This window comes from Thunnus thynnus, chromosome 11 (genome assembly GCF_963924715.1).
Source record: "Thunnus thynnus chromosome 11, fThuThy2.1, whole genome shotgun sequence".
In the NCBI taxonomy this organism is placed as follows: Eukaryota; Metazoa; Chordata; class Actinopteri; order Scombriformes; family Scombridae; genus Thunnus; species Thunnus thynnus.
Genome location: NC_089527.1, coordinates 33,247,824 through 33,260,568, shown reverse-complemented (window position 1 = coordinate 33,260,568; position 12,745 = coordinate 33,247,824). Strand labels below are relative to the sequence as shown.

The window sequence follows — 12,745 nt, the reverse complement described above, 5'->3', positions numbered from 1 at the left end:
TGTCTCTTTGGATTTTTTTTTTATTAGACATTGGATGATTATGAAAAGGTTGCATGAGCAGTGGAGTGGACATCACAAAGTTTACTCTCAGAATAAACCTGGTGAGAAGAGATTGTTAAGAAGACAAAAACTACTGACATACAAAACACAAACTGAGTTAGAAAATAAATTAAAGCCTCCATCTACAAGCTTTCTTCTACAGCAATGTAATTACTTTATTTAAATTCCTAGAAAAAACATTATAATGTAGTTATAAGCAGATATAAGTGAAGAAATGACAATATAGTAAAACAGTTGTAATGGTATTGAATATGTCTTCATAAGAGAATTTCTAATTCTTGACAAATACTGTACATTAATAAACACTTAAAAATGACCTTATATCTGCTTATAACTACATCATAGTGTGTCAGAAAACATTAAATGTTTATGTACTGCTTATACATGCTAAATAGGAGGATTTTAAGGTAACAATTACTGATAAAACTATTAACTCATTTGCATTCAAATAGGGATTCAACAATCATTTCCCATAGCTATCAATTTTTTTTTTCCCCAAAGTTCCCAAAGTGCAAAGACACAGTCCAAAACCCAATTAGTTTACAATGATATAAAATAGAAAAAAGCCGCAAATCCTCACACTGAAGAAGCTGGAAACAATCATTGAAAAATGACTGAAATAATTCATCAATTAGCAAAAATTGCTCGACAATCAATTTTCTATAAACTGAAGAATCAATTAATCAACTAATCATTTCAGCAATGCATTCAATAACTACTAGGTTTTGAAAGACTAACTGATTAATTAGAGCTGTACTTAAACTGTGATTTTTATATTGTTTTTATCTTAGAATTTGGACAGAAAACCACAGGCTGATGAATGGGCCTTGTATGGCAAAATAACAGAGACTTGAAAGCTTCATCATCCCCACAGCAGCGTCCTACTCACCATCATGGATGCATCTGTGGATGTTGATGTGTATTCTCTGGTTACCACTTCACTCATGGCAGAATGCCCTTTCTTTTTCTCTCCTCCCTTACTCCCTATGAGCGTTGCCATATGGATGGTAAATAAAATAAACAGGCAAATCAAGAGACACTGTTTCAAACAGTGTGGTACTGAAAAGAAACAAGGACAAACATGACATCCATAGAGCTCTACAGACACCTTGATGACAGAGGCAAGGCTGGTTGAATGAGAAGATGAGCCAGTAGGGCATCTTTTTATCAATATATTTGTGAAAATTCACTTGTTAATTTAACTAGTTAATGCTCACCTCACTGAACGACATGATAATGGGACAAATAAGCCCTGTATTTTAAGATATACAAATATTTCAGAAATAATTTTGGAAGAAATTTGACTCAGAAATTAGATTTTGAAGAGCATATTCACGACATTTAATAAGACATCCCTTTGTTGGAATAATATCTATGTGCCTATCCTTATACAAGTGTTAAATATACAGTATTCACTCAAAATAATGTCTTGGTAATGTGGGATATTTACAAAAATGATGACATATGAGACGACATTGAATAGTTTGGCATATTAATCATTTATTACTAAAAGAGAAAACTATCTATCATGTTTTGTTTTCAAAGTTTACCATATACTGCATATTTTCTTACTAATAAAGACAGTTAATCCTACAAACCATTGTCCTCTGAAGTATAAGAATGACATGTGTAAATGCAGTATTTGTGAGCCCCAGCTCTGTTACATTCATTATCCATATGCAGACATTTTACAGGAAGATATTACAAAATTCATAACTGATTGAACTTTAGAAAATATGCTTATTGGTTTCTACCATTTTGATTTAATAATAGTGAAATATTAATTAATTCATTAATAGTGAAAATAATGTATTTTATGACTTTAATAATCATTAACATATTTTTTTTTTATTTACAAACAACCCAATGGCCTCTGTTACAGTTAATTACTCATTTTTATCAACTTGAGAAAATGATTATTTATTAATATTTCTCTGGCAAAACAACAACAACGGGAAGATGAATCATTTTTAATGTGGTACAAACTTTGCCAAAACACCCACATTTTACATTGGCTCACTACTGGGTTTTTACTGAACTGAAATGAATAGTGAAACTGCTAGGGGTTCCAAGATAGCTACAGAGTAAGGTCAATATTGCTGAACTCCTGCACACAAAAGCATTAAAACAGTGAAAAACAAAGAAGACCTCATTTGACTTTCGTGACAGTTGGACCAGCTTTTGTGATGGTTAAAAGCAACCTAATGTCAAGTCGCAAAAGAAAAAGAATGCAAAAGAGCAAAAACCACACACCTGGAGCCCAGCCAGGTAATGCTCTGATATCCTCGTGCCATGATTATGCTAGCACCATATCAACAGTAGAGACCTCTGTGTCAGAAGAAGAATTTCCTCCACTACCTGTGACTCCTTATAAATCCCCAGTTGCAAAAAAACGCACTGTATGGGATGCTGCATGAATCCACATAACAATGTTGTCATCTGTATTCTCTCCCAACTCATAAATGAGCAAAGTTCACTCTATTGAAAAATTGGTAAGTAAGAGCTCCAAGAAAACTGTCGAAGAGTTTGAGAAAACACTGAATTTTGCATGCATTGAAATAAAGCACAAACAAGAAAATGGAGAATGTCGATGCTTGTCTTAAAGAGGAAGAACACAAAGTGGCCAAACTTCAAACACACGTGTGCGAGTTGGAAACCTATTAAAGAAGGTGGAATCTGAAGCGCTATGGCATCGCCAAAAACTCAACCAAAAACGTGAGGAGAAAAGTCATAGAATTCTGTCAGAACATTCTTCCAGAGGAAAAGGAAGCTTCCAGATGTTGTAAATCGCCTTGGGAAACCATGGTGTGCATGGATTATAAACTGTGCTCTCGGATTTAGACATGGCTATTTTTTTTTCTCAGCTTGCCCCAGGAGGGTTCTGTATAATAGACATATGGACAGTTAAATCCCCACATAGGGTACCGTTCACTTGGAGTAACAAATAAAACACAAGACTATCTCGCTTAGACTTCTGGTTGGTTTCCAGAAGTATTGAAGAGCAAAATGTCTCAGTAACCGTTCTTCCCTGTCCCTTAAGCGATCATAAAGCTATCTACATTTCTATTCAATTATTTCCCTCAGATAGTGGTTGTAAATCAAATTATTGGATATTATAACATTATACTTCTTAAATATGAGACAGTGAAAACAACAATCTCACAGTTAATAACACATCTTCTTTAGCAAAGCAAGTTGTGGGAAAATCTTCAAATGGGCCAATAAATCTTCAGGTCACCAACTTGTTTTTCGCTTTGATTGTTATATCTATATTATCTGCCCCTACTGCATCATCAAAACAAGCTCATAGCCTAGATAGACAGAAAGACCGATAGATAGATAGATAGATAGATAGATAGATAGATAGATAGATAGATAGATAGATAGATAGATAATCAGTGAAGTTACTGTGCCTCATGCATAAATGCGCACGGCGTCTCTCTTAATTGGGAAACATACTTAGCGTTTCATCTTATTGAGTTTAGCGTTTAATAAACTCAAGCAGATATCTTTCAACGTTACAGTCTTTTAGTACCAAATTCCCTCTTTTTGTTAGGATCCTTCCACTGCAGCTCAACAGGGAAACACTGTAGAGGGAAACAAAAAGTGGGGAGCAGTGTAACTTGATTATTTAAATCTCCAGACACGCTGACAGGACCGGTCAGGCACTAATGTTAATTAATGTTGACTGAGTGTTTCCCGGTTGAGCTACAATGGAAGGATCATAACAAAAAGAGAGAATTTGGCACCATAAAAAAGACTTAAACATTGAAAGATATCTGCTTGAGGTTATTAAATACCTGCAGCATCACACCCCATCCCACAGCAGAAATGATAAGTGTTTCAAGAGAGACGCTGTGAGCTTTTTACGCACGAGGCACAGCAGCATAACTTCATTGACTATCTATCTATCAATCTGTCTGTCTGTCTGTCTGTCTGTATAGGCTATGAGCATAGTCAATTACACTGTTTTGAGATGCAGTAGGGGCAGATGATATAGATATAACAATAAGAGCGAAAAACAAGATGTTATCTGGTTTTGGTATGATTCCTTCTCCGATTTGAGGGCGAAATGGGAAAAGCATGTGAGTTTCCGTGCATTGTACAATGCATTGTATATTTGTTTATAAGTTGATTTGGATGGAAGGTACACGGACTGCTGTGGATGTGTAATGTGGGTTTAATCGTTTAAGTTTGTGAATGATGCAGAATTATCTCATTTCCTTTTGTAAAAGATGGTCAAGTGTACCCTATGCTAAAGGTGATTAGAAAGGAAGCATTGAGGCACCTTTCCTTAGCAGTTAGAGAATTCGACCAGCTCATACGATGGCTGCCACTAAGATACTTCCGGGTGCTGTTAGGAACCTTTTTTCCCCAAGTAAAAAGACCCATGGATGTAATCGACCGCAGCCCTCGTCTCCTCCAGGCGCATTATGGCGGAGGGAGAGCGGTTTCCGAATCACGGGAGAGAGAGGACGCGAGAAAGTATAGAATTCGTGTAATGAAAAGCACCCCTTGAGTAAAACCATGGATGTATTAGAAGCATGGAAGAGTTCTCCTTAAGAACCCATCAGTAAAACACGGAAGGAAAGGAAAACGCAAGGGCTTATGGGTAAACGTACCAGCTCGTTTAGCCAGCCATGTTACCGTTATTTTCTGCTCGGTTTTACCTTTAAATGCGGTGTTTCAGTGGTTTACGATTGAGCTACACTGTAATAAAGCTGGCCCCATGACCAGATATCACCGAATGTGTCAACATTAGTTTTTTTAAAGAAAAAAGTCTGACTTCGGAAGTGAAATCCCATAGCACGAAACTACACGACCCATAATGCATTTCTCTGTACAGGGGTCAAGTCAAAATTTAAACGGCTAATGCAGTGGACTTGTGTTTAACAGTCGTGATAACAATTGAGTAGTCTTGAATATGTCGATTTGTTGATATTTGTTGTCTTTTAAAGACTGTTATGCAGTCACCGAAATGTTAAGTGTGGAATTTCAGTGGGGGCTGTTTAGTTTTCGCCATGTCTTCGCCGGGTTTTGTCAGCACTGCTAAGCTAAGCTAACTCGTTGCTAACTGAGCTTCAGGAGTCGGAGGTCGTGTGATGACTTCCAGACTGCACCTTTTCAAAACTCTTCTACGCAGACAAATTAACTCCGCATAGTTTATTACAGGGATGGTATATTTGCTATATTAACCGAACATATAAAGTTTGAACAGTGCCAGTCTTCAAAGAGCTGAACAACTCCAGGTGAGGAGACCATGACCCTCGCTCCGAAGGAACTATCCAATCTGCTGAGCATCATATCGGAGGAGGCTTGCACCAACACCTTCGAGAGCCTCTCCACCCACTTCCATCACTACTTCGGGAAAGCGGAGCACTTCAGGGTGGGCTCGGTGCTGGTCATGCTTCTCCAGCAGCCAGACCTGCTGCCCAGCTCCCCGCAGCGGCTCACCGCCCTCTACCTGCTCTGGGAGATGTACCGCACCGAGCCTCTGGCCGCCAACCCGTTCGCAGCCGTGTTCGCCCACTTGCTGAACCCCGCACCTGCCGGGGAGGAGCAGGAGAAGGTGCTGTCCGGTAGGTCTGTGTGTGTGTGTGTGTGTGTGTGTGTGTGTGTGCGTGTGCGTGTGCGTGTGTTGGGGGGTATTGGCATGATCAGAGTTCACAATCCTGATGGCCTGGAGTAAGAAGCTGTTCTTGACTCAGTGTTGAACGTTATATGCACAATACATGAGCACTATGTGTCTAAGACAGATTTCCTTCAGGATAGGAGACAATTACGAGAGACTGTCATGTAATAATCATAATCCCATAAACTGTCCTAATTCCTCACTATGCACTAAAACTATAGAGTGTAGACCATATCAAAGATGTATGTACTATCTACATTCAATTGCCTGTTTATTAGTTGACCCTAGCTGAATTTGTTACATCCGTCCTGCAATAAATCCTTCCCATTATTACAATGTTCAGTTTTTGTTGAAAATGTCTCTCAGTGAAATGTGTTGGATCAACTTCATGGCATCAAACATCTCTCAGTGCAGACTATGTTTTGCTTGTCCAAATAGTTGCTTTTATTGTTCGTACAGGCCTGACACTGCTTGAAGGATATCAACCATTAGTCATGCAGCTGATGCAGTTGTGGATAGATGTTTTGTTCACTTGCCAAGTGCCATTTTGGATGCTTTGACTCAGGATTTTCCCCAGTTCTTGATAAAATACACAAGACAAATTTTTAAGCCACTAAAAGAGAAAAGTACCAGCTGTCTGTGCAACAATCTGGACCTCAGAGTGAGTAAGAACAAAAGCACAGAGTGCACATTACATGTCCTCTATCAACACTCCCACTCTCTTGTCTGTTTGTGTCATGTGATATGTCCAGGATTCCTGCCTCCCATCACCCAGCCTGAGAAGTTCTTCCTGTCCCAGCTAATGTTGGCTCCACCCAGGGATCTCTTCAAGAAGACGCCCAGACAAGTGTCCTGTATGGATGTCGGCAACATGCCCCAGTCCATAGACATCAGCGGGCTGCAGCTAGCCTTAGCAGGTCACTATACACTAACAGTCATTTATCTACTGTAGAGTTGTGCTGCTTTAAAACAACGACACTTACCTTCAAAGGCAACATCAGTTGTAGCTGACAATGTAATATGTGTTTTGTTATTTTCTGTCTTACTTACTGTCAAGACAGAAATATACATGAAGAGTCAAACAGGCATTGCAACAAGCCAGTGTGCACAAAAAGTATTGACTGATGAACGGAAACACATCCGCTCCTAACTTGATAAAAATTTTCGACAATCAGCAGCCTTTAAACTGCTTTTCTGTGTAATATATGAAGTAATTAAGTGGATATATTATGTGGTGTAAACCTAATTTTTCTGTCCAAATTGCCATCAGTCTGACCCTTGGTTATTCATTCGTTGAATGTACCATCTTTTGTGTCTTTGTTGTCCAGAGCGTCAGTCAGAGCTGCCCACTCAGAGCAAGGCCAGCTTCCCCAGCATCCTGAACGACCCAGATCCAGACTCATCCAACTCAGGATTCGACAGCTCAGTGGCCAATCAGATTATAGAGTCTCTGGTCACGGGCCCCCGCCCTCCACTGGAGAGTAAGTGCAGTTGATGCTAATGTTTTAGATTAGAAGAAAACCAAGTAAAGTTACTGCACTTTGTTCTGCAATCTGTATTCCAGTATTCTAGATATCATCCTTAGGACATTAGAACGCACACCACGAGAGCGGGTTACTGGGAGAAATCAGGTCACACAGTGAATCAGACAACCATGTTTACATGCACTGTAAAATCCACATATATCCGTGTGTGTGTGTGTGTGTGTGCGTGCTGGAGCATTTGGACTGAGAGAGCAGTTTTTCCTTAAAATGTCTGAATTCAACTGTTCAGGTGTGGAAACTTCTAGAGGATACTTTGTTTTAGCTTCAGTTTCAGTTGGACTTTGAATGTGATGTTTTGTGTGTTTATTTTGATTATTTTGTGTAACAGGATGTGTGTCTATTTGTAATGATTTGTCCTTATCCAGCCACTCTGCTGTTACAGCAACACTTTCCTGGTCTGAAGTCTTTATCCTGCACATGCCCACATGTACAAAGCTGATTAGAAATCCAGATACATGGCCAAAAAAATATGTTTCTCCAGCTGAAATCTAGTAGGGAAACCAGATTTCTTATTTACATCTGATTTAAGAAATCAAATGACTACAGAAAGCTGACTGTAACCTGGTTAGTGAAGTGCATGTGAACACATTGATCTATACCTATACAGAAATGAAAGGTGAATATTTAATCAGTTGGATGGTCATAGTGTGCAGTTAATTTCACTGGAGTGCTAACAGCACAGAGCGTTGCAGACAGAAGAAGTAGGGAAATGATCAGAGATCAGAAAATCCATAAATTTGGGGAAACTCAAGCTGCTCTACAAGCTACTTCTGCAAATAATAATCACCAAACAGAACCTGCTCTAGATGTCAGTTCTCATTTTCCTTCTCTGTCAACTTCTAAATTATAAATTGTTTTTGCCATGTCACAATTTTCAAAATCTCTCTAAGTCAGCGAGGAAAGGGAGAGGTAAGAGTTTTTGATGGAAGTCTTAGCATCCATCTAACCAGGGTCTTTAATATCTCCTTACTTTTCTGTTGTGGCGTGGTGTCCAGTGATCAGAATTTATTGCCGTTCACATCCTGACACACAATGCTGTCTCTGAGTATGAGAATGCCTTTATAGCTGGAGCAAATGTTGCTATGGCCTGTAGACTAAAGCTACCATCTGCAACCAAAACAAATGTAAAATCTGCCAGGGTCTGGCTGGTGGTTGATGGTTACTTTTGCTGCTGTTATCTTGAAACACCAAACAGTACATTCCAACAACCTGTCCACATTGCTCCCTCCTCAGGTCACTTCCGCCCCGAGTTCATCCGGCCGCCGCCTCCTCTCCACGTGTGCGAGGATGAGCTGGCGTGGCTGAACCCCACTGAGCCAGATCACAGCATCCAGTGGGACCGCTCCATGTGTGTTAAGAACAGCACTGGCGTGGAGATCAAACGCATCATGTCCAAGGCCTTCAAGAGTCCGCTGTCTGCCCAGCAGCAGTCACAGGTGACTTACAGTCACACTGACCTGTCACATGTTTTCACAACAGTGTTTTCCTCTTTAGATACTGAAGTTTCTCTTCAGTTGAAAGCAATGATGCTGACTTCCTACTTGAAATTTTTACATACAAACATACATACAAAATTAAGTAGCCTCAAAACAGTTGGTATGCATACTAAGAATTCGATTTTTGAGTGTACTGTTGGTGGACACTATAGTCCCACAATGCATTGTGCAAAGGAGATTCAGCTGGACAAAATGAAAAGTAATAGTGGATGATAGTGAAACAGGAACGCCTCAGAAAATAAAAAATAACTGTTAAAAGTTTGAAAAAACATTTTGTAGTATTTTTGTTGGCTTTAACTGGTCGCATCATCTTTTAACAGCACGTGTTGCCTCATTTCCTGCTAGTAGTATGTTGATTTCTTGTATACTAACTGCGAAAAACAGTATAATGTGAAGATTACTACATAGTATATACAGTGTACAATTATTAAGTAGCATGGAATTAGGACACAGCTTAGGAGACCGGAGGGGTGTACTACGAAGCAAGTTCAACATACTCAGGCTTTCTTTGTGTGAGCTGGCTGGACAAACCCTAAACTTGCGATCAGAGATAAGTGGTATCATGACAGTGGATATGAACGTTCTTTGTTAACTCAGGCTTTCTGCTTCAGGCTCTGTGTGCGTCTCGGGTCATTATAACAGAGAGCTATGAATAATATAAATACATTATCACAGCAAAAAGCAATGCTGTTGCTGCAAATAAGGTGAGAGAGGAATGCTGGCAGAAAATTGCTGATGTAAATTCGTTGATTAAAAAACAAATTCATGAAGTTATTAATTATCTAATTAGTTTATATACATAGCTCTTCAACTTTAAACTTGACGCTGCAGATTTAAACATTATATTCAAGAAGTGCATTCAGGTCTGACTCCATCACATAATGAAGGATAAGTGGAAATGACTTTAGATTCTGGCCAAATCAAAGTGAAATCAATATTATAGATTGAATATTATGTGTGAGAAATACCAATGGACTAATCTTTTTTTTTTTTTTTTTGTTCAAAGTATTTCTTCATTAGTTTTTTTTGTTTGTTTTTTGTTATTTGAAACACAATTTGATATATTGTAACAAACCCCATCCCGCAAGTATCACTTATTTACAATATGACATATCAAATCAATGGTAAATATGATAAAAGACAAATCGGTTTTCTAATTGGTGTTCTAATAGCTGCAGTACCAGCAGTGTTAAACGGACTTGGAAGGGTGGTGCTTTTTATTGCCGATTTAAGCCGAAACTTCAGACCAGGTTAAGTTTGCATTATAAGCTATCATGGTGATGTAGCCAGGTTAAAAGAGAGCCGCCTTCGTGACATTGAAAACCCTGGCTTTATGCTCAACATACCTCGCTAACCCACTAATCTGGCTTCGCCTCTGTCATGGCCTTTTTGTTTGTTCGCGGCTTATTCAGTCTTTCTGTCTCTCTCTCTTTCTCTCTAGCTGCTGGCTGAGCTGGAGAAGGACCCAAAGCTGGTTTATCACATCGGTCTCTCCCCGGCGAAGCTGCCTGACCTGGTGGAGAACAACCCGCTGGTGGCCATCGAGATGCTGCTGAAGCTGATGCAGAGCAGCCAGATCACAGAGTATTTCTCTGTGCTGGTTAACATGGACATGTCACTGCACTCCATGGAGGTCGTCAACAGGTGAGGGTGCTGCTACCACATCATGTGCTACAGCTCTGAGGTCATGTTGCACCTTTTTTTTTTTTGTTTGCTGAAGTTCGAAGATTATCAACTTAATATTATCAAGTAAACACGTCAAAAGTGCCTCTGCAGCAAATTTGTATTTTTTGCTCTGCATTGTCTGCAAGTGAAGCAAGTTTTTATGATTAAAGGAATTTCTGTTCACAATTTTTCATAAAATTCTGCTTAGGGATGGGACAGTAACTGATGCGACTAAATATTTGAATTAGTACAGAGTGTTTTTATTTCTAACAGTGATCATTATCACAAACTAACAACAAGAGACACACTGCACAGCACACACTGACATACCAATGAGAAAAGATTTTAGGTTTAGGTTCTGGGAACTTGTAACAGGCATTTATCATTATGTGTACTGTTGATAGATTCATCTAATGAAAATAATCACTTGCTGCAGAGCTACGAAGTTGTCCCAGATACCCAGATAATTTGTCCAAGATAATCATACTGACTCAAAAAATCTAAAACTGGTCAAAATGACAAAAAATATTGTAACTTGGTATCTTAACTTATTTTTAAAGCTAATGTATGTTTATATCTATCTACTAAAGTAAGGAATCTCTGTCTGTATGTCCTTCGCTTATCTCTTGAACCGTTCATCTGATCGACACCACATTTAGCAGGTGTATGGCTGGGGACCAAAGGGAGTGCAGTGTTGAATTTGGTGCAATTTGGACACATGGAACAATTAATATTAATAAACTTAAACTCTGAATAAACAAGCAAACAGCGAGCCGCTCAGCTCTGTATCTGAGTGCAGCGGGGACTGTTTGATATAAACACCTTCACATCACAGCAGGGCAGGGCTTCTGGGCTCTGACTTGCTGAGTAGGACAAAGGCACATGCCCCACTCAGTTAATCTTCTAAGAAAGAAGAACGAGCACACACAGGACAAAAAAAACAGAGGGCACTGCACTAGTTCATATTAATATAATATTGATGCTCTCAGGTGATTTTATTGAGTGTTTGTCATTTTCTTATCTTTAAATCAAACGTCCTCTTTTTGCTCTCCCTCACTCAGGTTGACCACAGCTGTGGACTTGCCTCCAGAGTTCATCCACCTCTACATATCCAACTGTATCTCCACCTGTGAGCAAATCAAAGACAAGTACATGCAGGTACAGACAATGGTTTAACATTTCTGTTGTTAGGAGTGTTTTTTGTTTTTTTTCCTGTATACAAAAGCCACACTACAGACTAAACCAGAGAGCTGGAAAATGTAAAACACTGAAACTACTAGTACAGTATACTGACTGATGAAATCACTGTTCACTGAGATGAGTCTGGCAAAATTTGACTTGTTTCCCTTTAATCATGTTCCTCCTGCATGTTGATCTGTTTTTTCCAGAATCGTCTGGTCCGTCTGGTCTGCGTCTTCCTCCAGTCACTAATACGAAACAAAATCATTAACGTGCAGGATCTCTTCATCGAGGTTCAGGCCTTCTGCATCGAGTTTAGCCGCATCCGTGAGGCAGCCGGCCTCTTCCGCCTCCTCAAGACCCTGGACACTGGAGAAAACCCCACCGAGGCCAAACCTGCCAAATAATGAGCCCTTACAGAAACACTGCACAGACTGTAGAAGTGGCCTGAGTTGCTAAAACAATGCCAACCTCCCATATTCACTTTAAAACATGTTGAAGGGTCATGGCTTGGTTTACCAGAAACATTCTTCATGTCTGTACACATCACAGGAGCCAAAACTGATGCAGCCGGCTCCAATGAGAATTAATATTGTAAATATGTAGTGAATGTTTCTTCAGGCTCAAAAATTCCTGTTTTTACTCGCTGTTCAGTCTGCAGTCCAGTTTTGCTTCTGAACTTTGTCATTTCCCCTCTCTATTTTCCAGAAATAAAAAAAGAACACAATTCAGCATTTCATTTTTTTACCAGTGCGCTCTCTCAACTTTGGAAATGGAAGCTTGCAAGTTTTCTTTCATTAAACATATTGTTAAACAAAATTTTTCAGGTTGTATGTTTATGCTTTCATTATCTTGTAAATCTCCTGTATGTAACAGCTCATGAACACTGGAGCATGTCAATGCTTTCATCTGGTTGCTGTGAAGAAACATATCGGTGCTCCTGCCTACTGATCGTGAATGCAGCTCAACATTGATAGTGCCTCAGACAACCCTGATGCAGTTACTGAAAACGCTGATCTTTTTCAGAGTAACAGGTGCTTCGGCTGTTAAAGTCAACATTTTGGGAAATATGCTTATTCACCTTTTATCTGAGAGTTCGATGAGAACATCGATAGTATCAATCCTCTTATCTAAATCTCACCAAGAAAGCAAATGATTTTTCCCAAAAT

General features: G+C 39.3%; 1 protein-coding gene across 1 annotated transcript; it reads left to right on the top strand.

Moving 5' to 3' along the window:
- The first annotated feature begins 4,506 nt into the window (after window positions 1-4,506).
- Window positions 4,507-12,395, top strand: cnot11 (CCR4-NOT transcription complex, subunit 11). The gene is made up of 7 exons (XM_067604559.1): window positions 4,507-5,639; window positions 6,445-6,609; window positions 7,021-7,173; window positions 8,470-8,672; window positions 10,174-10,376; window positions 11,459-11,555; window positions 11,786-12,395. The coding sequence occupies exons 1-7, from the start codon at window positions 5,321-5,323 to the stop codon at window positions 11,981-11,983; spliced, it is 1,338 nt and encodes a 445-aa protein (XP_067460660.1). The 5' UTR covers window positions 4,507-5,320; the 3' UTR covers window positions 11,984-12,395.
- Window positions 12,396-12,745: the final 350 nt, after the last annotated feature.